This window comes from Rhincodon typus, chromosome 1 (assembly GCF_021869965.1).
Source record: "Rhincodon typus isolate 14 chromosome 1, sRhiTyp1.1, whole genome shotgun sequence".
NCBI lineage: Eukaryota > Metazoa > Chordata > Chondrichthyes > Orectolobiformes > Rhincodontidae > Rhincodon > Rhincodon typus.
The window spans coordinates 106,056,309-106,083,251 of NC_063332.1; the positions used below are offsets into that span (position 1 = coordinate 106,056,309).

A 26,943-nucleotide genomic window follows, 5' to 3' on the forward strand; every position below is an offset into this window, starting at 1 on the left:
ATAATGTGACACAACACGATTTAAGGTATTCTCAATGCGAAGATGGACTGTGACTCCACAAGGAATATGCACTGATTACTCTCACCAATACTGTCATGAACAGATGCAGGCAGATGAATGGGAACGAAGTCAACCAATTTTTTTTCCAGACAACAAGGTGCAGGGCTGGATGAATACAGCAGGCCAAGCAGCATCATAGGAGCAGAGAGGCTGACGTTTCGGGCCTAGACCCTTCATCAGAATTTTCCATCTTGTTTGTTCCATTGCCACCTACTACAGACCCAGAAGAGTAGGTCTGTCCTTTAGGATTCAATGAGCTTGATCAGTAATAGTGCTGCCTAGGCCACTCCTGCTTTTGCACTTTGATGTCCCCCACCCAGAGTATGTTCTGCACCCTTGCCACCCTCAGTGCTACCTCCAAGTCTTGTTCAATATGGAGGGGTACTGATTCATCTGACAAGGGAGGACAGTATGTGCTAAATAAAAAAAATCAGCAGGAAGTTTCCTTTCCCATTTTTGACCTGACAATGAAACTTCAGGGTATCCAATGTCAATTTTGAGGACCCCCGGGGAGCCCCTTCATGGCTGTTTATCATAGTGCCACCTCCTCTGCTGGGTCTCTGCTGCCAGTGGGATAGGATATATCCTGAGGATGGTGGTGATGTTGTATGAGACATTGTTTGTAAATTATGATTCCATGAGTATGACTATTGTTTCACTGGTCTCGTGAATCACTTTGAATACTAGCCCCCAGATGTTAGTAAGGAGGGCTGTGTTTACCGTTGTCATTTCTGGTGCTTTATTCATGCTAGATGGTCTGTCCAATTTCACTTTTTTTGAGACTTCATAGCAAATTTTTACAACTGAGTAGCTTGTGAGACCATTTCAGAGGGCAGTTAAGAGAAAATCACATAGCTGTGGGTCCAGAGTCACATGTAGGCCAGATCAGATAAGGATGCTGATTTAGAGATAGTAGGAACTGCAGATGCTGGAGAATCCGAGACAACAAGGTGCAGGGCTGGATGAACACAGCAGGCCAAGCAGCATCCTTTCCCCTAAGGGCTTGGTTAACCAGATTTTCTTTTTCCCTGACAATTGACACTGGTTTCAAGGCTGTGGTTAGACTTTTAATTTCAGATTTTTGTTGAATTCAAGTTCCATTATCTGCCATGGTGGGATTCAAACCTGGGTCCCCAGAACATTACCTTAGTCTCTGGATTACTAATTCACCGATGATAATATTGCCTCTTTGTCTTCTGTCAAAGACTTTTTGTCGGTATCTTTGTTCACATAGAATTAGTACTTTAGACTAATACCAACATGAAGAATTGGTGGCAGTGATCCACCCAAAGTATCCCATATGGTTTGGGTGTGCACAGCCATAACAGTATAAGATGTTGAATGATGGTGCAGGTTTTGACCAGATTCTGAAGAAATCAATCATACACATTTGTAAACCTGACAAAGGGACAGGAAGAGTCATCCTTATTAAGTGTAACTACATTAACAAAACACAGATTATTTTTAGTGACAGGTCCAAAGTAGTATCCATTGGACCTGCTGAACAGCATACCCAGAAATCAAGCCAAGAAACTGCTTACTGGATTTGTTTAAAAGCAATGAACTGTCGAATGACATAGTGCACTTCCTTGTTGGCATACTGTCATCATCATCCCTTCTCTAAAACTCAGACTTGACCCCTCTCTCCTTGACACATACTGTCTCAATTCTCTATTTCCTCAGCTGTTACAACCAGATGAGGTGTGATTGATTCCTCTCACCTCACCACAAATATTTTATCTTTTTAGCATACAGCTGTGAAAATTCAAGTAAAACTTGGTTAACTAGAACAAAATGAAAGAGCTAATTAATTTCAAGGATTTCTTGAGTGAAACAGCGTAGAGTTTTTCTTACTTATTAAACCAAGGGAAAATTAAGGAAACACGACATCAAACACATACACATAAATACAGATAATGAAGTTTACAAAGGGAGGAAGGGCACCTAGTACAGACAGTAAAGTGTAGGTAACTGCAATATAAATTTTATCGAATCCTTCAGTTGTGACAGTGAAACCTGAGTTTTAAGTTTTTAAAATTCATTCACAGGAGGTAAGCATTGCTGGCTAGGCTGGCATTTATTGTCCATCCTTGATTGCAAAGAGGACAGTTAAGAATCAACCACATTGGATGTGGTTGAATGTGGAGTCATGTGTCACCCAGATCATCTAAGAATAGCATGTTCCTTCTCTGAATGAACCAGGTGTTTTTTTTTCTCCCTGACAAAAGCGATGATTTCAAGGTCTTTATTAAACTTTTAATTCCAAATTTTCATTGAATTCAATTTCTACCATCTGCCATGGTGTGATTTGAACCAAGGTTTGCATAATATTACCTGAGTCTCTGGATTAATAGGTTAGTGATAATAGCACTAAGCAACCCCCTCTCAAAGCTATTATGGTTGCCATGTCTCCTCAGAGTTGCAATGCTTGCAGATAATCTATTTCTCAGTGAATGATGATTATTCCGAAATTGATTTTTACCATTCCTTTCTGGGCTTGAGAGAGATTACAAGAGATAGGGAGAGATGAAATTTTAACATTCTTTCTGTTATTAGCCACATTGCTTTCTCCCTTTTTTGATGTTTGGAGACTTGTAAATAAACTGCTCCTTTGTGGATTCTGGTATCTGTCATTGTTTTGTTTCAAGCTGATTAGTTGCAGACATCTTTCAATGTGTCCATTTACCATGCAATTTTCTCATTCAAGTGGTGTGGCTTTTATGATGCCTCACTAAATTTCAGTGCATTTTTATTAAAATGCAGTGTCCTATTTGTACCCATTTTAGTCCATGTTAAAGTCAAATTATGAAAGTTGGATAATGATAGTTCAATTTTACGATAATAGTAACACTGCAAAGACCTTATGCATGGTCTCACTTTCCCAATTGATATCTGTCTGTTCTGAAGCAATATGTTTGAATGACTCCAAGTAGGTTTCTGCCTGCCTACAGCATTGAAACAACCCTGACCAAAGTTATAAATGATGTGGAGGTGCTGGTGTTGGACTGGGTTGGACAAAGTCAAAAGTCACACGACACCAGGTTATAGTCCAACAGTTTATTTGAAAACACGAGCTTTCGGACCATTGCCCCTTTGTCAGGTGAAGTGAAGAGAGCACCTAGGCACGGAATTTATAATCAGTGAGATCAAAAGATCATACAAATGGTGTGAGTGGAGTGTTGACAGTCTGAATAATAAGTCTCTGCAGGTGATCAAAAGTGTCAGAGGGTGTGAGTGAAGTGTCAACAGCTGAACAACAAGCGCAGGATGATCTATAATTTGATCAATTAAGACAGAGAAATAATTACAAAAAAAGAAAAGTAAGTGGTGCTGGAAACAAACCAAATGACTACAATAACATGCAAGGAATCTACCCAGCCTTCAGGACAACGTCAACCACAACACCACACAACTCTGCCACAGAAACCTTGGTGAAACATGCCAGATCATCGACACGGATACTACCATCACATGTGGGAACACCAGACACCGCTTACCGGCAGATACTCATGTGACTTGGCCAATTTTATCTACCTCATACGCTGCAGGCAAGGATGCCCCGAGGCATGGTATATCAGCGGGATCACGCAGATGCTAAGACAACGGATGAATGGACACCGCTCAACAATCACCAGATGGAAATGTTTCCTCCCAGTCAGGGAACACTTCAGCAGTCAAGGACATTCAGCCTCTGATCTTTGGGTAAGCATCTTCCAAGGTGGTTTTCAAGATACACAACAACGCAGAATCGCCGAGCAGAAACTGATAGCCAAGTCCCGTACCCGTGAAGACGGCCTCAACCATGATCTTGGGTTCATGCCACGCTACATGCAATCCCACCATCCTGTTCGGTATCTATAAAATCTTCCTTACTGTCCTGTTTTGCCACCATTACCTTGCTATCTCGTTATGATCTCTCTATCTTAATTAGTTTGTACAGTTTTGGATTACTTGTTACTTTGGTTAGCCCCTCGGCATGAAAGTCTTACACTTAGCTGTTATTTCAGCCATTTAGTTCTTCTCCAGTGCCGCCTTATTTTTAATTTTTTGTAATTATCTCTCTGTCTCAATCAATCAGATTGTAGGGCATCCTTTCACTTGTGAGTCAGCTGTTGACACTTCACTCACACCATCTGACACTCTTGATCATCTGCAGAGACCTATTATTGGTCTATGGTCACTCCACTCACACCATTTGTATGATCTTTTGATCTCACTGATTATAAAGTCAGTGCCTGGGTGCTTTCTTCACTTCACCTGATGAAGAGGCAGCGCTGCAAAAGCTTGTGATTTCAAATAAACCTGGTGTAATGTGACTTTTAACAAAATTACACACAATCCTCTGAGGCAGCTAATTCACACTGTATAATGCTCTTTGCTTTCCTCAAACTTGATGTAACTTTAACACCTAAACTCCTTCAATGGCTCTTCACTGTTCTTTTCAGTAGGATTGACCTGGTGTGCTGCTCCTCTCACCTCCTTTGATTGGAACTACAGTATCTCCAGTAATGATGTTTATTCCCATCATCACACAGTTAACTCTGGAGTCCCAAATCTATCTTCTATCGCCTGGCTTTCCTCACACGTGCTATTCCTTAGCCACGTTGCTTGTCGACATGGATCAGTTTCCACATACACAGTGAAAATCACATGACACCAGGTTATACCTTCTCTCTCATACAATGCCTGAGGAAGGAGCTGAGGTCTGAAAGTTTGCATTCTCAAATAAACCTACTGGACTATAATCTGGTGTTGTGTGATTTTTGACCTTGTCCACCCAGTCCAACACCGGCATCTCCACATCATATACATTGAAAGCACTTATGTCTGTCTAGTACATCTCTCCATCATTTACCCCCTCCCCACCCACCACCATCCACATTATACTTACCTAGCATTTACCCACACCCTGCTGATCTGACACACTGGACCCCCTAGGGGTGCTGGACTAACTACCACCCCACACTCCAGCTTCTTCAGATTTGATAACCTTGTCAGATCCAATACTCCTGGCCTGATTCTCGTGACCTGACACAGAACTGCCTCCCCGTGGGCCAGATTCCACCCCACACACCATTTGAAGCACTCCACAAATTACCAAGCACTCTAACATCCTACCATCCTAACCCTGCATCACCTCACATACTTAACTGTTCACAGGAGCTGTTAAAGTGTTCAGCTGGGCTGCTGGACGTTTAAATTTCACAACAAGATACATGGGACTTGCGAAAAGAAAGGATCCTGGTTTCTTTGGGGATCCTCTGGGCTGCTGGATCCATGGATACCTGGACAGGTTCGTAATGGGAAGTCCCTGTCCAGGAATCATCAGTACTGTGGACAGCTGAGTGAGTAAAGTTTAAATTCAACCAAGGATGGAATTAGGGTTTCTGACCTGAATGGATTATTTGGCATCGTGTTCTAGTGTGGTGCAAAGTCAAATTGACTCATCAACTACAGCTCCACCTTCAACACTATAATCCCGACCAATCTCAAAACTCTGAGACCTAGGTCTCAGCTCCACCCTCTGCAACTGGATCCTAAGCTTCCTGACCCACAGCTGCAATCAGTGAAGATAGACTACAGCACCTCCTCCATGATAATCTTCAACACAAGGATGCGTACTCAGTGCTCTGTTGTTCTTCTTTTACACCCACAACTGTGCCAAATTTTGAACATCATCCACAAGTTTGCTGATGATATCACCATTGTAAGCCGGATATCAAACAAGGATGAGTCAGAATACAGGAAGAAGATAGAGTGCTTGGTGTCGTGGTGCAATGATAATAATCTCTCTCTCTCAATGTCAGCAAAACAAAAGAACTGCCCAGCGACTTCAGGAAGAAAGGAGCAGGACACATCCCTATATACATCAACAAAGCTGAGGTTGAGAGGGTTGAGAGCGTCAAGTTCCCAGGAGTGATAATAACCGACAACCTGTCCTGGACTTCCTACATAGATGTGATGGCCAAGAAGGCACAACAATGCGTTTTTTCCAACAGGAGGCTTAAGAAATTTGGCATGTCCATAAAGACCATCATCAACTTTTACAGTTGCACCATAGAAAGCATTCTATCTGGGTGCATAACAGACTGGTATGGCAACTGCTCTGCCCAGATCTGTAAGAAAGTAGTGTGCACAGCCCAGACCATCACGGAAGCTAACCTCCCATCCACTGACTCCACTTACACTTCTCATTGCCGCTGAAAGGCTGCGAACATCATCAAAGACCCCTCCCAACCCAGTAATGCTCTCTTCCAACCTCTTCTCTCAGGCAGAAGATACAGAAGCTTAAATACACTGGCCGACAGGTTCAAGAACAGAGATAGTAGGAACTGCAGATGCTGGAGAATCCGAGACAACAAGGTGCAGGGCTGGATGAACACAGCAGGCCAAGCAGCATCATAGGAGCAGAGAGGCTGACGTTTCGGGCACCTGAAATAAGACAAAATGCAGGAGGGACTCAGCGGGTCTGTTCGAAGAGAGAACCGAGTGAACATTTCGAGCTCCTCTGAACTCATTTCGAAATGTTCGCTTTCGGAACGGTAGTTTCTGATCTTCGGCGGTGCCCGTGGCTGGGGTTTGGAACGCTGGGAAGGTTAGGGTTCCGGGGAGAAGCCACGTGGGTTAAAAATCGAACGTCCCGGTTGCCGGTGGAATCATGTCCGCAAGGAACAACAATAGGTTGCCTAGTAACTTACCGCAGCTACAGAACCTGATTAAGAGGGACCCGAGTTCGTACACAGAGGAGGTGAGTGAGTGATTTCCTCTCGCTAGGGCTCCTCTCCATCAGAACACAAGTGCATTGCAAAATCTGCCCTTTCCACACATCCAGATAACAGACCCCTTCTCAATCCACAACTGAACAAATTTACAGACGCTTGGCCCTCCGTCCACGTCGATCAAACCGCTCTTCAAAGTTACTTTTTTTTGTCAGAGCATGTTAGCACTCAATGTTATAATTTCCCAAGAAGTTACATTCTCTCTTTCCCTCTCCCCGATGCAGACCGATCTCACTCGGTGTCACCCGAGGCTGCGTTAGCAGCAGCTTCGTGCAACAAGGGCTCGGAATTGAAGCCCCACTTCAGCATTTGAGCGCGCATCAAATAAGTACAAGGCTGATGCTGCCAGTGGGGGATGTGTTTCACAGTCCCCGCAGCCCAGATGTTAAGCTGACTTAGAGATAGTAGGAACTGCAGATGCTGGAGAATCCGAGACAACCAAGGTGCAGGGCTGGATGAACACAACAGGCCAAGCAGCATCATAGGAGCAGAAAGGCTGACGTTTCGGGCCCAGACCCTATGATGCTGCTGGGCCTGCTGTGTTCATCCAGCCCTGCATCTTGTTAAGCTGACTTCCCGTCTGCCTGCTAGGCCGTATGTGATAGATCCTGTGGCACTATTTTGAGTAAAAGTAGCGAAAATCTTGCCGGTGTCCTGGACAGTATGTACCTCTCAGTGGGCATCATAAAATAGATTATCTAGCATACTGTTTGTGGGAGTTCACTGCGTGCTGATAGCTGCTGTATTTATCCTCTCGTGGGACATGGGCATTGCAGGCTGGTCAGCGTTTATTGCCCATCCCTAGTTGCCCCTGAGAATGTGGTGATAAGCTGCCGACTACATGTTGTAGGTGACCCACAATGTCATTAGGGAGGTAATTCCAACAATTTTGAGCGAGTGAAAGAATTTCGAAGTCAGGATGCTGAGTGACTTGGACGGTAATTTGCAGCTGGTAATGGCACCATGTATCTGGTGCCCCTGTCCTTCTAGATGAAAGTGGTTGTGGACTTGGAGGTTGCTGCGTAAGGATTTTTGGTGAATTTCAACAGTTATAGATGGAGGAGGCCAAGATGGACAGTCCACTTGGAACCTTTGAAGATTGCTGTGAATGCTTCAGCCTTAAGTTTTACATTGATATGTTGGGCTCTTCCAACATTAAGGGTGGGAATGTTTGTGGATCCGCCTCCTCCAGTGAGTTATTTAATTGTCCACTATTCATGACTGGATGTGGTAGAAATGTAGAGCTTAGATTTTATCCATTGGTTGTGGGATTATTTAGTTCTGTCTATCACTTGCTGCATATGATGTTTTGGCATGCAAGTGGTCCTGTTTGGTAGCTTCACCACGTTGACACGTCATTTTTAGGTATGGCTGGTGTTGCTGCTGGGAAGCAGTCCAGAACTCTCCACTAAACCAGGGTTGATCCCCTGATTTGATGGTGGTGGTTGAGTAGGGGATATACATGCGTGGGTTTCCGCTGGATGCTTCGGTTTTCTCCCACAGTCCAAAGATGTGCAAGTTAGGTTGTTTGCCATGCTAACTTGCCCATAGTGTTCAGGGATATGTAGGTTAGATGCATTAGCCATGGGAAATGCAGGGTTACAGGGAAAGGATAGGTTGATAGGTCTGAGTGGGATGCTCTCCGGAGGGTCGGTGTAGACTTGTTGGGCCGAATGGCCTGTTTCCACACTGTATGGATTCTATTCTATTCCGTACTTTACAACAGTGACTACCCTTCAACAAGTAATTGATTGGCTGTAAATCACTTTCAGATATTCGACAATCATGGGTAATGCAATGGAATAAATAGAAGTTTTTGTGTCCACCTCTGAGCCAAAAGGACTGTATTCAAGATCCACCTGTGCCATCTTTGAGCAGATTGTTTAGAAAATATGTAAAGAGAAGCTTGTTTTCTCCTTTTTCCGTGAATTGCAAACTGCTGCTAAGATGCCAGGTGTTGCATTTTGGTAAGACAGGCCATATACACTTAATGATAGGGTCCCGGGGAGTGTTGTCGAACAAATAGGGATCAGTGCTGGGTCCACTTTTGTTTGTCATTTATGTAAATGATTGAGATGACAATGTAGAAAGCCTGGTTAGTAGGTTAGTGGATGACACCAAGATTAGTGCTATAGTGGACAGTGGAGAAGGTTATCTAAAATTACAAAGAGATATTGATCAATTGGGTCAAGGGGCTGAAGAATGGCAAATGGAGGCTAATTTGGATAAATGCGAGATATTGCATTTTGGTAAACCAAACAACGACAAGACTTGGACAATTAAAAGTAGGGCCTTGGGCAGTGTTATAGAACAGAGAGCTAAAGGGGTTCAGGTGCATAATTCTTTGAACAAAACAGGGTTAATGTTTTGGGACCGGTGACCCTTCCTCAGTACCGAGGTGGTTAAGAAGGCATTTGGCATGCTTGCCTTCATTGCTCAGACCTTTGAATATAAGAGTTGGGACATTATGTTAAGGTTGTACAGGATGTTGGTGAAACCTCTTCTGGAGCACAGTGTCCAATTCTTGTTTCCTTATTATAGGAAGGATATTATTAAGCTGGAGAGGGTTCGGAAGAGATTTACCAAGATGTTGCCGGGAATGAAGGGTTTGAATTATAAAGAGAAGCTGGATAGGCTGGGACTTTTTTCATTGTAACATAGAAGGTTGAGAGGTGACCTTAGAGAGTTTTATAAAATAATGAGGGGTATAGATGAGGTGAATGGCAGGTGTCTTTTCCCTAGGGTGGGGATTTCAAGACCAGGAGGCATATTTTTGAGGTGAGAGGAGAATGATTTAAAAAAATCATTTTGTGTGGTTTGTGTGTGGAATGAATGAATGAACTTCCCTAGGAAGTAGTGAATGTGGTACAGTTACAACTTTTAAAAGATATTTAGATAAGTACATGAAACACTTGGCGGGATATGGACCAAGCGCAGGCAGGAGGGAGTAGTTTAGACAACAAGGTGCAGGGCTGGATGAACACAGCAGGCCAAGCAGCATCATAGGAGCAGAAGTTTAGTTTGGGATTGTGGTCGGCATGGACGGGTTGGACTGAAGGGTCTGTTCCCGTGCTGTATGAATTTATGGCTGTATGACTATGACTCTAAAGAGACCTTGGGGTACAGATTTATAGTTCATTGAAAGTGGAATAGCAGGCAGACAGAGTAGTGAAGAAGGTGTTTGGTACATTTGCCTTTGTTGGTCAGTGTATTGACTATAGGAGTTGGGATTTCATATTCCGGCTGTACAGGACATTGGTTAGTCCACTTTTGGAATTCTGCATTCAATTCTGGTCTCCCTGCTTTGGGAAGGATGTCGTGAAACTTGAAAGGGCGCAAAAATGAATGTTGCCAGCACTGGAGGGTTTGAGCCAAGGGAGTGGCTGAATAGGCTTGGGGCTTTTATCCCTGGAGCGTTGGAGGCTGAGGCTGACCTTGTAGAAGTTTATAAAATCATGAGAGGCATGGATTGGGTAATAGCCAAGGTCGTTTTATTCTTAAGGTAGGGGTGTCCAAAACTAGAGGGCATAGATTTAAGGTGAGGGAGAAAGGTTTAAAAGGGATCTAAAGGGCAATTTATTCATGTGGAGGATGGTGCATGTATGGAATGATCTGGCAGAGCAAGTGGTGGAATCTGGTACAATTACGACATTTAAAAGGCAATCTGGATGGGCATATGAACAGGAGGGGCTTAGAGAGATATGGGCCAAATGCTGGCAAATGGGATTAAATTAATTTAGGTTATCTGGTCGGCATGGACGATTTGGACAGAAGGGTCTCTCTCCATGCTGTACAACTCTGACTCTATGCTGGGAGATGGGGGTGGAGTGGGGGTAGATGAGCAACATTTCCTGATCTTTTGGTTATTGTGAACTCTTGTTTCAACCCTTCTCAATCCTCTTTGGTCCAAGTAGCTACAAGAACAGACATTTGAGGAACCTGGCTGAGAAGGTGATAGGAATATAGCAACAGCTGTAAGACACTCAGCCCCTTGTTTCATCTGCCCAACATGTGAACATGGCATTGTTGAAGGGAGACTTTAGTCATGTATGTATGGGAATATACAGGTGTTGAGAGATTGTTTTGCAAAGCTGCTTGCTGCAATTCTCTCCGAATAACTTCCCCACTACTGAATGAATCTGAGTTTGATACAGAAATTGGCCTTGAAGTTTCTTTACCAGGGAGAGGCTGCTCTAAGTGGTTATGATGCCTCCAGTAACTCCAGGTGATGTCCCTGTCTGTTTCTGGCTGTAAGTGAATGTCTTCAATGGTTCTGTATGTGTGGTCCTTTTTAGATCTTAAGATCAGAGTGTACAGTTCAAGAGCCAAGAACTGGCTAATGCAGAGCCTTTTCTACTTATGGTTATATTCCACTTCCATCTCTTGATTACTCCAGCATCCTCATGTCTTGTACATCACCCGTTGTAAACCCTCATTGGAACTGTCTGCAGTATTTGCTTGTGGAATTATTAGGGCAGTTGACCAGAAAAGGATGCATGATGTGGTTGCTCAATCAGTTTGGATGTCTACTTCTCTCTTCCTTGTCCTCAGTGACATTGTTTTTATGTGATAGCGAAGAAACATTAAGTGGCCATGACAACTATTTTTCCTTTCTTTAAAAAGATTACGTTGTATGCTGGTTATGTTTTAAGCTATCATACATTAAAACTGCAGTTAATCCAGACAAATGTGTAGCTGTCACTGGCCTACCAGCAGATTTAGTCCTCAGAGTTTTCAAAACCTGTACTCTATGAGATGTAAGGGATATATGTTGCAAAAGAGAGAATGGAATCTATGTTGCGGTGTTTAAGTGGGAGGAGCGCAGGTTGGGGGTGGGGTGGGGAGCAGTTAAAGACCGCTACTTCTAATCAGAGCTTTCTGAATGTTATGGGTTATTTGTTCCTGTCTGCTGTCTCTGATTCACAAAGGTGCAGTTATGAGCAGTAATATAGATTGACAACTCAGAAAATAGTTGTGGACAATTCAGTGCATAAATTCAATCACATAGTTGTGAAATATGTAATTCTATAGAGTCATAGAGATGTAAAGCACGGTAACAGACCCTTTGGTCCAAGTCGTCCATGCCAAACAGATATCCTAAACAAATCTAGTCCCATTTGCCAGCATTTGGCCCATATCCCTCTTAATCCTTTCTGTTTCTATCCAGATGGGTATTTGTTGTACTAGCCTCCATGAATTGTTTTATTTTGTATAAACCCTATTTTAGATTTCAAAATTTCAGTTACTGAAAGAAATGGTGGTTTAAAAAAAGTCAAAGCATTTGAATGATTTATGGGAACCTGATATCTAGACAGTACTGCAATCTGTGGTTACATACACTAGCTATAAAATAGCATTGGTTGTATTTCACAGTATGAATTTTAATATTGAAAATATCTATCACAGCACCACCTATGGGAGGAATGAGTACTGCAGTTACTGATAAAACTTCATCTTTTGTGATGAATATGATACAAAATTTGTTTGTTAATGATTTCTGTTATCGTTACTGCTTTATTTTCTTTCTCCCTACAGTTCACACAGCAGTACCATCACTACCAGTCTAATGTGCGGATTTTCAGACTGCAGCCAGACAAACCAAGTAAAGAACTTTCTGAACTGGTGATGTTTCTGGCACAAGTAAGTTTATCTGTGTTGCTGGTAGTAAAATTCATGTGGGACTAAGAACAGTACGAGGACATTCTTCTGAAGGATGAATAGAAGCCTTGTGCAATGTTGTACAGGGATAACATATATTGCAAACTTTGCCAGCATTCCTTCAGGCTGTGACATTTGTAAATGACTTTTCTAGGCCTGGAAAAGGCCAGGAATTTCCCAAAAAAAAAGCCCTTCACCATTGGAAAATCTTGGGATTTGAATCTTTGCAGAACATTGAGGAGCAGAAGGTAGAAAACCCTAAGCAGCAGTGAGCATGTAAAATGCAAGAAAACATCCATGTGCATGAATCTGATGTGTTACCATGGCAGAACTGTTTTGTTTTGATTTTGCTTTTTATTTTTCTTCTTTCAACAACTAAATAGTTTGGTGACCATGTAAGCACTTTTCATGGAGCACTTAAATTTTCACAAACCAGTATTTTGTGAATGTGAGATTATTGGATAACTGAGATGGAATGCAAGGCTGCAAAGCTTGTTATAAGAATTAAAAAATAACCCATTTCTGGAAAAAATGGTAGTGAAATATTTTAATTTTGTCATGGAATGAACAGTCATGCAATTTTGTTTCATGAAATGTGCAGGATCCCTGCTTTATTGCGGCACTATGGTACCTGTAACTTTAAAGATTTGCAACAAATTTTATATGCATCGCAAATGTCTATTTTTGTCATGAATTTGTATTTAATTTCCATTTCTGGTTCATTGAAAACACTGAGCTTGATTTTCCTAGAGGTTTTGTTTTCTTGACCATTTTCGCAGCCTACTGCAGCCAATGACTTCTTGTAAGGCACAGCTTAATAGGTGCCAATGCCTCATGCAACAGCTCAGTAGTCATACTGGAGTTTAATCTTGAGTATTGATAAACTGTTTGCCGGGGAAGTAATGCTTAATCCTGTCCGTAGACAAAATCTTCCTGCCCTTTGCTGCAGTCAGGATTCCTGGATAGTAAATTGAAGTAAGAATTTATGTTCTAACCAATGTGTGTTAAGTTTATAATAGCAGCCTTGCTGCCACCTTCTGAAATTGTAAAATACTTAATTTTACTCATTTTTCCTTTAAAAGCGATCGAGTGACTTCCTTTCATTTGTTTCTACAGGTTGCTCACTGTTACCCAACAGAGCTCGCTGACTTTGCCCAGGAATTGAAAGACCTCCTTTTCTCACATCACACAATTCTGGACCCAGACTTGCGAATGGTAAACTACTTTTGGTTTCTCTTTGGTGGATAGTTGGCCCCCTCTTGGTCCATGACATCAAATTTCACTTTGTAAGAAGTTTTGTAACAATTCGGGTGGCTAAAAGAATTGCAGCATTTGTATCATAATGCAGGAAATGTGTAACATAAAGGATAAGCAAACAATGCATATTTATTTAATTTGGTTCTGGATTTTAATTATTTACTATTGGTGTAATTTTCCCAGTTTTAGTTAGTGTTTTGAAAGTGAAATTCGTATTGCCTATTTCATCATGGCTCAGGGCAACTTTTCCCACACAGTCCTCTGTTCTTCACTTAATGATTATGCAACTGGGCTCTTGAGTGCCTTTTCCTGGGAATTGGATGGCCAGAGAGGCGGATGTACTCACCACTGTTGGGATGTTACGGTAGTGCCATATTCAGATGCTGCAAGCCAGGAACTGCCTTTTGCACTCTGGTACTTGACTGTTATCACCAGATAGTGGCCCAAAGGGGTAAAAAGCTCGCTTCCCCTATTGTGGATAGGAACATGGACATCTTGGTGGATGGGGTAATGAAGAGGAGAGCAGTCCTTATTCCTGCGGACTGATGTGGGAGGCTTGCCACAGCTGGGACTTCCTGGTGTTTATGCTGCTGATGCCACATTTAAAGCCAGGCTGCAAACTATACAAGAGGCTGCAAGCCAGGAATGACCCTTTACATTGTGCTACTTGAGCCGCTGCGTTCGGTAAATGGCCCAGATATAAGGAAAACTTGTTCCTAATCTGGTGGTTAGAGTGCCGGTGGATGAGGTAGTGCAAAAGACGGCAGTCTTTCATCCTGCTGACCACAAGCCAGCCTGGGCACACATTGCAACTGGATTAGTGGTGTCCGGAATGAAGTGACACCCAGCAGTACAGTAAGAAGACCAATGATTTGTACAGCGTAGGAGTAAGTGCTGCTGTTTTTCTATATTACCTCATACTCACAGAGCTACCAATCACTCTGTCACTGCACACACCCCTCACAAAGTCTTATTGAATTGACTGACTGTTGCATGTATCATGCCCACTCAATGACTGTCAATAATGAATGAAATACGTTAGTGAAATGAAAACCTCAATTGCCAATTGCTCTGTTCTGTTTACATTCACTTATATCTCATGATGAGGTAATTAATGCTCATAATGTAATTTATGGCCATGATTACATGAGACAATAATTTTTACTGTTCATTTTGGACAATTAATGACTTGCCAATTAAGTTCATATGGAAGACATATGGATTACTGAATCAGTGGAAGGATGTCTACCTCTGAATTACCTCTGAAATTCCAAAAGTTTTGCTCTGCTGTGAAAGGATAAAAACAGTAATTTAATTTTGTCATCACTTTGCATTATCAACTATTTTGGGTAGTTATTGCATGGTTGACTTTCGATATGATATGGCAGTTTCCACAGGGTTCACTGTGAGTGACTTGTAGTCTCCAAATGTGACTTGTTAATTTCCCCTCATTCTTCAAGTTTCCTTTTTTGTATTGCTATTCCTGTGGCCCCTATGGTCTTTCAGTCACCTCGTCCTTTTCCATTGAGCTACTTTCTGTAACCATTAATTTCTCCACCTTACCCCACAGCCCAGACTATGTACACCTACACCCTGTAGAAGCTAATCCTCTTATTCACTGAGGTTCCACCCTACCACCTTGCTGACCAGTGAGTATAAAGAGTTGAGGAGGATTGTGGCCATAGACAATGTAGGGATATTGTGAAGAAACATTTGCGTGGTGGCTGGCTCAAGCACTTGGGGATTTGCAACCATCAGGTTCCAGCTATGATATACCTTGCGAGAATTTATGGCATCCAATATCTTGGTGAAGGAGAGGAGAGTTGGAAGTGACACGTAATGTGGAGCTTTAGTGAGATGCAAATATGTGAGGTAAGGTGGTTGCTACTCTTTTGTGAGATTCAGAAAATCTTTAAAAAAAATTCTTGACATCAATACTCTGAAGTTTTTTTTAATTCCCTCCACATTTTTCAACCATTGCTCACACCAGAACAGTGAATAGAAAATTCTGACCTGTGATTTTGTTTAAAACTCTGGATAGCTTGGGAAAATAGATTGCTTTCAGTGTTGATTGAATGGTATAATTTGAGAAAAATTGTCAAGTACTACATAATATATTGTAATTACAATATTATTAAAGAACTTTAACATTTCAAATATTTGCTTTTACAGCAAACTTTGTTTTAACCGGCATTTTTGATAAACTGGTGAAAATTATATACCTTGAATACCATGATCTATTGTGATGGCCAAGTATTTATGCTGTAAATAAAGTATAACAGTGATGTGTATACCCCTGGATTATGTTTCTGTTACTTATTGTGTGTTTTTACATTGATTTTATAAAGTGTGTTGATGGTTTTACATAGATTTTTTTTGAGTGTTGTTGATGTCTTGAAACTTTGCTTGGTCAGGGTTGATGCAGTCATGCGTACCTCTTGATTATCCTGAATATTTGATCATCTGGCACACTCCTGATCCCACAGTGTCTGGTTAATAAAAAGTTTACTGTATGTGCAGGTTAAATATTCCAAATACTTGATTTATACTTTAAATTCCAGGTTTGAGTATTTATTTAGAGCTGTACTGTTTAAATCATGCTGCTAGTATTGAGATCAGATAGTTTTTCTTATTAGCTGTTGTTGGCTGTGATGATGTGGTTATTGGTCTGATGTACTGCAGAATGACCAGGGATGGAGTGGATTTTATGATCACTTTAACTTGAGTACAATGGGAAGCAGGTAGTAGTGAACAGGCAGCCTGTTTTAAACTGCTTGATCAGTGCTGAAGTTGAATTTTGCCTGCAAGAAATTTTATACACCTGGGTTGGAGAAATACACAGTATCCTATTGCTTGCTTCGACAGCACACCAGGCTGGCTATCACCTAGAATAACCGCCTACTTTTTTGTGATCAAAAACAAAGTTGCTGGAAAAGCCCAGCAGTCTGGCAGCATCTGTGAAGGAAAAAACAGAAGCTTGGGTTCTGAGGAAGGATCACCGGACCCGAAACGTTCACTCTGTTTTTTCCTTCACAGATGCTGCCAGACCTGCTGAGTTTTTCCAGCAACTTTGTTTTTGTTCCCGATTTGCAGCATCTGCAGTTCTTTCGGTTTTTATTTCACTTTTTTGTGATGTTGATGTGAAATAAAAACCTGTGAAAAGGGATCAAAGCTCCTTAGTCACTTTCTTAATGTTGTGCTAATGGTTTTATCCTAATTTTGTTTTGTTTCAATCTTTTTAGACATTCTGTAAAGCTTTGATTTTGTTGAGAAATAAGAACCTCCTGAATCCCACAAGTTTGCTAGAATTGTTCTTTGAGCTCCTGAGGTGCCATGACAAACTCCTACGAAAGACCCTCTACATGCATATTGTGACTGACATTAAGAATATCAATGCCAAACACAAAAACAACAAAGTAAACACCGTGAGTAACACAAAGCAATTTTATGAACTAGAAACAGTATCATGGCTCAATTTTCATTTTATTTAGAACAAGAGAAAATGTTTGCAGTGATGAATTTAATACTTTATAAGGGTTCCTCGTCCATTGGTTATATATTAGTTGTCTTCTTAAATGGTAGTTTTTTTTAATTAAGCTCTTGGGAATAATCTTAAAAGATTACTGTTAATTGAATAGGAATTTGGGAATACTGCTTAAATTGTTAGTCTCACTTGAGAGGTAATCTTACAATGGGATTTTATGTGAATATTTGGGATTTTATGCGAATATTTCACTTAACTGCATGTCACCCTCCTGCACCTCCATGGATAAAATGTGCCATATAAGTATATATGTTTGAGTGCCTGTAATTTTTCAGGCATGGCTCTGCAATAACATATATCAAACTGATTCATCAGCATTCATTACGGTCCTTGAATATTGCTAAACATCAGACATACTGCTGAGCATTTTGTTTTGTTCTCATCAGCACAAAGCATAAAAATGTAAATTTCAAACAATCACAGCAGTTTATACCATTAGAGAAAAAGGTGTTGATTCATTGGCTAGTCAATCCTGATTGGCCAAGGTGTTGCCATGGAGAAAGTAGCAGGGATTTGTATGCCCCTCATGTTCCTGGGGAGTTCAAAAAGGGCACAGATTTGAACGTTGTCCTTTTTCACATGGAATGGGTCCTAGTGTGTGTATATATGTCTCATCTACCAAGTGTAGAAGAACCATTTTATAGCCTGAACTATGCATCTTAAAGTGGTTGTTGGAGTAGCTATTTGTGCAGTGAGGTATTCAGCAAGTGCCCAATTGCAGAGGTTTTGCAATGCGAAGGATCATATTCAACTCTGGACATATTGAGTAACCCAGATGCTCAAATCCACGTACCAGTGCCCCTTACTGAAATCCATTAAGTTGGATCTCTGCCCCCGGCATATAGCATGATCTCTGCATTCCTGCTGATCTTAGCCCCAAGTGTAGTGGCCGCTGATGCTGCTGCTTTGTTTCCAATAATAGTTGTTGAGACAAACAGGAGAGAGAAAACTAAAATTTGAAAATGACAGAAGAAAATAAGTAATGGAAAGATAGAATGGAAGGAGGAGAGATTGAGACGCTAAATAATGCAGAAAAGGCAACAGGCAAAACTCAAAGGGAGGAAAGTGAGAAATAATCAGACATAAATTAGGTTGAAGTGGTACAAGGACTCCAATAAGTGTAACTTAGATTGGGGTGGATATTCAGTGAGGCTATTATTCAAAAGTAATTAGATCAGGATTAGCCCCCTCATTAATTGTGTCACAAAGATTGACACACTGCTGTTAAGATGTGTCTTCAGTTACAAGAATGACGTTTGTGGGAGTTAGCAACAAGTTTCTGGAGTGTTCATTTTCATTTTCATTTGTTGCATCCAACCCAAACTGGAAGTAAGATGCAAACATTTCGTAGTCCATGATAGCTTGGATTTGCATGAGAACTAAGCATTACTAGGATATGTAGACCTTCTACCAAAGAGGAGTTTTCCAGCAACTTTGAACTAGATGTACAAGCACAAAAGTTAAGTGCACATAGTAAAGTTAATTACAATTATGACAAAGGAGAAATAAGGAGTGAACCTTGTGTGACCTTTACATAGAGACATGGAGTTTCAGATTTCAAGATTGCACAACCATATTAAAATGGATCATACCATAGAAACAGTTTTTAATTCACATCTTTCCCATGATTCTTGCTGTTTACGTGCAGTAATACAAGGCTCAATCCAGCAGTCTGCCCATCCATTCTTCATATCATTTGTGTTCGAAGAAGTATTTTGGAATCTAATTAGCAATATATTGCTAGTGTCATGTCTAGGCGGTAGAATAATTTTCTGGGATTTCATGACTCCAGGTTGACTCTTGTGCTGGACAGAAGTCGCGATGATTACAGTTTAATGCTGATACCCTGGCGGCCCCAAAATACACTCATTAATAACACCAAGAACTAGTGCAGATCAATCATGCCTCCCAGCTAATAGGAAAATTGTTCTTTCTTTTATTTAAAAAAAAGTTACTGATTTTGATTGTTTTTCCCCAGCATAAAATGTATTTTGAATTGCATATACTTAATTGTAGAAATTTTAAATAATTTGAATATACTGGGATTAAATGGACCTTGTATCTGTACCATCTCAGATTTTGCAAAATTTTATGTACACCATGTTGAGGGACAGCAACCCTACAGCAGCCAAGATGTCCTTGGATGTAATGATAGAACTGTACAAAAGAAACATCTGGTAAGTTTTTGGGTGTTTTAGTTCATGGATAGTTAATTATCAATTGTTTATCTTCTAGCTAAATACTTAACACTCAAACTTAATTATCAGTTTTGCTTCTCAAATAATTAATATTAGAGCAGCAACCTTATGTGTGTTTATGGTTCAATGATGGTTGATGTTTTGGCAATAAATGCTCTTGGAAAGGTGTAGGATCTGATTCGAATGAATTTGACCCCAAGGTTAATTGTCATTAGAAACTGCTTGCTTTTTGATCTGCTTGCTAATTGAGGATGCTGTATTGTGTTTCAACATGGATCAGTGTGTAGAAAAAGATTTAAAATATGTTAAAAATGTGAGAATTGGTCTTATAGAAAGTGAGTCTAGAGAATTAGTAATTGAAAATACGGAGATGGCGGTTGAATTGAAAAGGTATTTTGCATCAGTTGCCACGACAGGGGTTACAAGTAATATCATAGAAAGCTGTAAATCAGGAGGTGATAGCAAAGACTTCATGAAAACTCCAGTCACCAAGGAAGTGAAGCTGAACAAATTATTGAAGCTGTGGGCTGATAAGTCGTTGTGCCCTGATGGACTTCGTCCTCATGTCTTAAAAGTCTTAGATAGTTGATGCATTAGTTTGATATCCCACAATTTCCTAGATTTGGGTAAGATTTCTATTGGATTGGAAAATTGTGAATGTAACCCCTTTATTCAAAAAGGGAGGGAGATACAGCAGAAAAGTACAGGCCAGTTAGCTTAACATTTGACCTAGTGAAGATATTAGAAGCTCATATTAAATACATTATAGGAGTGCACATAGAAAAATTTGAAGGTATTTGGGCAACATTATCATGGTTTGGTACAATGGAAGTCCCATTTAACCAAGTTATTAGCATTCAATGAAGAAATAAAGTAGAAAAAAGGGAATAGGTCGTATCTACTACACTTAGGTTTCTAGAAGACTTTTGATATGCTGACACACAAAAAATTATTACGGAAAACGAAGTCCATGGGTTTAGGGGATAGCCTATTAGCAAGGATAGATGATTAATAAGCTAACAAGGAACATTGTGGGATAAATGGGTCATTTTCTGGTTGGCAAAATGTAATGTGTGCCACAGCGATCAGTGCTAGGGCCTGACTGTTAAAATTTATACAAACGTTATATATATAGTAAAGGTAGATTATCAGGATTATTTGAATGTAATAGATTGGGGAAAAGGAGAAAATGCAATGAGACCTGAGTGTCCTGGTACACCACTTGCTGAAAGTCAACATGCAGATGCAACGCAAATGATATACTGGTCTTCATTGTGAAGGGATTCGAATAAAGGAGCAGGGATGTCTTGCTGCAATTGTACAGGGCTTGGTGAGACCACACCTGGAGTATTGCCTACAGTTTTGGTCTCCTTTTTAAAGGAAGGATGTTCTGTTATGGAGGGAGTGCAACAAAGTTTTAGCAGAATGACTCCTGGGATTGAGGACTGATGTATGCAGAGGGGCTGGATTGGTTAGGTTTACCGGAGTTTGGAAGAATGACAGGGGCTGTCATAGAAACCAATAAAATTCTAAAAGAACTATACAAGGTAAACGCAGGAAGGATGTTCTCAACGACCAGGGAACCCAAAACACGTCACAGTTTCAGAGTATAGGGTGGGCTGTTTAGGACTGAGATGAGGCAAAATTCTTTCATCCAAAGAGTTGTAAGCCTGTTGAATTCTCTGCTGTAGAAACTGGTCGAGACCAAAAACATTGTATACTTTCAAGAAGGCATTAGATATAGTTCTTAGGGTGAAAGGGAACAAAAGGTATTGGGAGAAAGCAGAATCGAGTACTGAATTGGATGATGTGCTATGATTATAATGAATTGATGGGCCGTATGGTCTACTCCTATTTTATGATCTATGCTTTTGTGTTTGTAAAAACAGATCTTGTTTTCCTCAACATAGGCTGATGAGAGACAAGATGAAGGGAACACCCGTTGTGTGTTTTTAATGAATGAATTCCTAGTTTTAGTCTCTGTTCAGTGTTGAATTAGTCAATCTCATTCAGACAGGTGGGATCCTACAGTTGCCTTTAGTGTCATTCTGTTGGGTGGGGAACAGAAAGGGTAGGCTTCCTGTAACTGTGCATTTTCCTGGTTGGATGATCGGTTAAAAAAAATAAGAACCAGTTCAGATGTAGTAAATTCCTGTGGTAAAATAACTTGATGATACTCATTGCCCAGACTCAAATGTGAATCTGTGCCTTGATAATGTCAAGTAAAGTATCTAGCATGAGAAGAATCTTCTGCTGAATATTACAGAAGCAAACATATGATTTATTTGCAGGAATGATGCAAAAACTGTGAACGTCATTACGACAGCTTGCTTCTCCAAAGTGACCAAGGTAAGAAGGAATTAATAATTGTGAACTGCCATGTGGCAGGACAGTTTGCAGCTGGGTATTCAGAAGAATTGAGCTATATGCTTGATTTAGTAATTAAATGAAAGCAATAGTTGTTTACTGAAAATGTTTTTTCCAAAATGGTTATAAATCGCGCAGAAGGAGTAGCAATTTAACGTAACACTACTGCACTGAACTTTGTCCATGAGATGACGCAGGAAGGATGTTCTCGATGACCAGGGAGAACGGACATTTGATTTGATTTACTGTCATGTATACCTAAGTACAGTGAGCAGTACAGGCTGATCATAGTAATCAAGGACATACAGATCATAGAGTGAAAAAAGCTAGAACAGAGTAAGGTATACAGGTTACGCTGCACAGGACGTACGTGAGGCAAGATCAACATTAACAAGATCAGCATTATTTGAAGTTAGAGAGTCCATTCATCAGTCTAACAACAGCAAGGGAGAAGCTGTTCTTGAACCTGCTCATGCGTATGTTCAAGCTTCTGTATCTTCTCCCGAATGGAAGAGGTTGTAGGAGTGCATTGCTGTGGTGGGATGGGTCTTTGATGATATTGGCAGCCTTTCCATGGCAATAGGTGTGTAAATGGAGTTCATGATCGTCTGGGCTGTGCACACCACTTTGTGTAGTTTTTTACGGTCGTGGGAAGAACAGTTGCCATACCAGCCCATTATGCACCCAGACTGTATGCTTTCTATGGTTATCCATATGGTTAATCATATTATGATTATCCAGAGTCTATTAATAACCATTGTCAACAGTGACATGAAGAGCCAAGACAGTTTTTTTAAACATTTGTGTGGATTTTGCAAATAGCAGCAAATTGGTTGTGCTCACCAATAATCTCGCAGAGGTCTGCCCATAGAAATCTGGCAATCTCTCTGATATGGTGCAAGTCAGACACCAGAGTTGTGAGGATAATTTATTTGTACTGGGGATTGTTAATTCTAGATTTTTCTTGTGCTGACTTCCTATTTTGTGAACTCGCTGAGAATAGATTTTGAGCCCTGAGTTGAACTGCAGTGTCACCATCTAGGGTGCAGTAATAGTGTGATGCAGGATCTGAATGAGACTTTACCAGCAATATAGGAACTTGCATTTTTAGATGTTGAAGTAAAAGTCCCAATATTGATGAGAGTCAGTTTTCCAAGGTGAGGAAGAATGTTTCAGACAGGAAAGGTGAGAAAGCCAGGATGTCCAGGTTTCCCTAAAGTCTGTGGAGTTTTGTCTCTTCAAAACAAAAATGAAGTCCCTATCCAGACGTCACCCTGATTGGCAGGCTTCACTCTTTCAAGTGGGGAACAGGCCACAGATAAGGAGCCTGCAGCTACAAGTAAGGATCCCTGGGCTGGCAAAGGCAGAGTAAATGATCAGGTCCTATCATAGGGACTGGAGACTGAAGCCAGCGGGGATAGGTAGGTTTGTAGTCAAGGGATGGGAAGGTGGATTGTTGAGGTGGGATAGTATGCCTCCACTTTCTGGTGCACAAACAATGTTACAAATATACCTGGCTTTTCTCTGAAACTGTCCTTGTATCCCTTGAGCTGTTGAGTTTAGAGACCTGGAGAACAAGCACTGTCACTTTTGAATCAGAATGTCATGGGTTTAAGTCTCATTCCACCACCTGAGCGCAGAAGTTTAGGCTATAATTCCAGTGCAGTATGGGGAAAGTGCTGCACAGTCCGAGGTGTTGTATTTCAGATGCATCATTAAATTGAAATAACACACCCACCTCAGGTGGATGTAAAAGGTCCTTTGGCACTATTTTGAAGAGGACTGGAATCGTCTCCAGTGTCCAGATCAGTACAAATAGGATAAGATCATTATCATGTTGCTGTATATGCAGGTTTGCTGTGCACTAATTGACTACTGCATTTCCAACATTGCAACAGTGACTACATGTCAGAAGCACTTTATAATCTATAAAGCACATTATAATCTATAAAGCACATTTTGATGACCAAGGTTCTGAAGGACGGTATATGAATAGAGTGCTTATCCATAATGGTCTCTGAACATGTGCAGACACAGTCACTGGTGGGGTGGGGTGGGGTGGGTTGGGGTAGGGAGGAGGGCTGGGCTTGGGGTCAAGGTGAGGTGGCGAGGAGCTGTAAAGGAGGTTGAAGGGTTGCCAAGTGTTGGGTGGGGGGGTAGGTGATGGGGAAGTGTGGTGGAAGAACAACAAAGTTTGGGGAGGGTGTGAGGGCCTGAAGAGGATGAATAGGGTCTACAAATGGGACAAGGGCTACAAAAGGGAGAGAAGAGTTTCAACGCTCTTTAACAATGGAATATACAACTTACTGGGAGCAAGTTAAAACTGGAGTCACTGGGGTAATAAATTCCTTTTTTATGAATATGAAGTCTCTGGGTTAGGCTGCAGAACTTCAAGTATAGCCAAATGGGGGAATGATATCGTGGATGTTGTAATGAACACTGTTACAAGTGGATAATAATACTCAAATGGTTATACCTGGTAGAGATTGGCATTTCTGTGTTACTGCATCTCAGTGTCTTGCATACTGTCTTGCATACTTAAGTGCAGTGCCTGTGTTAGGGAGAAACAGATAACCATTTAGAAGTGACCTCACTACTTTACAGAAAAATGTTTTTAAGCAGATGGCTTGTTATGTATCAGTTCCTATTTTAAAAAATAAACAGATGCTAATTTACGTCTTTGTTTTTAAATTCGGTGGTGTCTAGGAAATTACAGAATCACAAAATTGTTACATTGCAAAAAGAGGCTATCTGGCCCAACATGTCTGCACTGGTTCTCTAATGAGCATTATGAATTAGTGCCATTCATCCACCTTTTCTCCAGACCCTTGCATGTTGTTTCCATTCAAGTAGTCATCTAAGGCCCTCTTGAAAACCTGAATTGAGCCTGCTTCAACTACAGTTACACATTTTTCCAAAAAAAAAATTCCTTGTATCACTTTTGCTACATTTGCAAATCATTTTACATTTTTGACCTCTCATTTTCTATCTTATAAGCAAGATCTGTTTCTTCTTATCTACCGTATCCAGGCCTCTCGTGATTTTGGAAACTTCTATAAGGTCTCTTCTTAGTTGTCCCCTCCACAAGGAAAACAGTCTGAATCCCTCCAACTAGCCCTCACAAGTTAAGTCTCTCAACCCTTGAGCCATTTTTGTAAACCTCTTCTGCATTCTGTCTAGTGCTTTCACACCTTTTCCTACAGCACCCAAAACGGCACACAATGCTCCAGTTGAGATTTAACAAATGTCTTGTTTAAGTTCAGCATCCTTGCTATCATACGCATGCCCCTATTAATAAAGTCCAAGCTACTAAATGTTTTATTAACTGTTCACTCCATCTGACCTGCGACGTTTATTGATTTATGCACACATACATCCAGGGCCCTCTGCTTCTGCACTTCCTTAAGTAGTATACCCCGTATTGTATTTCCATATTATTCCTGTCAAAATGTATCAGATCACACCTCTTTGCATTGAATGCCATCTCCCACTACGTCCTTCTGGAGTCCTCTGCCATTGCCTCACAGCGCCAGGGACCCGAGTTTGATTCCATCCTTGGGCGACTGTCTGTGTGGAGTTTGCACGTTCTCCCCATGTCTGCGTGGATTTCCTCCGGGTGCTCCAGTTTCCTCCCACAGTCCAAAAATGTGCAGGCTAGGTGGATTGGCCATAGTGTTCAGGGATGTGTAGAGTAGGTGGGTTATAGGGGAATGGGTTGGTGTGGATTTGTTGGGCCAAAGGGCCTGTTTCCACACTGTAGGGATTCTATGGTAACTAACTTAAAAAAAATCTTCATCCCAGTTCACAATGCTTCCAAGTTTTGTATAATCTTTGAACTGAAATTGCCAAAACCTAGATCATTGACTATTACTTTCTGTTCCGCATACTTAGCCAAATTTGTATAGACAATGCTATCCCCATATCTTTTACTCTACAAGCTATAATCTTTCTCACAAGTCTGTTGTGTGGCTACAACATTGGCATCTACTTGACCAAGCAAAAATTGCTCAAATACAGCTTGTATACAAAAAGCAGTACAAATCAAACCCAAACAATTATTGCTGTACATCAATCTATTGTCAATTATCAAAGTGATGGAAAAAATCATCAACAGTGCTATCAAGCACTGTTTACTGAGTAGTAGCCTGCTCCATAACACTGCTTGGATCCCATCAAGGCCACTCAACTCCTGACCTCATTACAGCTGTGGACCAAACATGGACAAAGCCGAATTTCAGAGGTGAAGTGAGAGTGACTGCCCTTGACATCAAGGCCACATTTGACCAAATGTGGCAAATGTGAGCCCTAGCAAAACTGGAATGAATGGAAATTAGGGGGAAAAAACTCTGCTGGTTGGAGTCATACCTAGCACAAAGGAAGATAGTTGTCGCTGTCAGAGGTCAATTATCTTGACTCTAGGACATCTCTGCAGCAGTCCCTCAGTGTGGTGCTCTTGGTACAACCATCTTCAGCTTCTTCAACAATAACCTTCCATCCATAAGCTCAGCGGATATTCGTGAATGCTTCTAATTCTGCTTATGTGTAAGTTCAAGTAGCCTGTATGCAAACACAGACGACGTTCTTAGGAGTTAAAATCAATCTTTTAAAAAAGTGCACAGGTCTTAAATGTAGCAATACTTTTTCAACCACATTCAACTTCATTGCCGATAATGAAGTCATTTATCTTGCTGTGTGCTGGAATCCCAATTCCTGTCAACTGTTTATTTGTTTCAGTTATATTAGATTCTTGCTAGTTGGCTAATGCTTTTCCTTTTCTCCACAATGTAACTACGTGAACACCTCGTACAAGTATTGCAGTTGTTTAATGGTTCTTAATTCTTTTTATTTTTCTTAATCTTAAGTTAACTACTTTCTATTTTTCCCCAAATCTTGTGTTTGATTTGTTTTCCAGTTACATCCTTTCAGCTTCTCTTCCTTACTTACTTAGACTTCTCACTCAAACACTTGTTCATCTCACGTGTCCATGTTCCAATCTTAAGCACTATTTTGAGCAGTGACCATTTTCATAAGAGACAAATTGCTGTTCAATGAATATAAGTTGTAAACCTCTCAGTTTTAT

General features: G+C 40.9%; 1 protein-coding gene across 2 annotated transcripts in view; it reads left to right on the forward strand.

The window, feature by feature from the left end:
* Positions 1-6,627: 6,627 nt before the first annotated feature.
* The window catches only part of sdad1 (SDA1 domain containing 1), a 48,850-nt gene continuing 28,534 nt past the window's right edge, over positions 6,628-26,943 (forward strand). Inside the window, exons 1-6 of one of the 2 annotated variants that reach the window (XM_048601723.1) lie at positions 6,628-6,808; positions 12,375-12,479; positions 13,614-13,712; positions 16,997-17,179; positions 19,375-19,475; positions 21,788-21,845. In XM_048601723.1, the coding sequence (XP_048457680.1) occupies positions 6,719-6,808; positions 12,375-12,479; positions 13,614-13,712; positions 16,997-17,179; positions 19,375-19,475; positions 21,788-21,845 (636 nt within the window). In that variant the 5' untranslated portion in view covers positions 6,628-6,718. The remainder of the gene's footprint in view (positions 6,809-12,374; positions 12,480-13,613; positions 13,713-16,996; positions 17,180-19,374; positions 19,476-21,787; positions 21,846-26,943) is intronic. The other variant, XM_048601729.1, reaches the window with a different exon arrangement.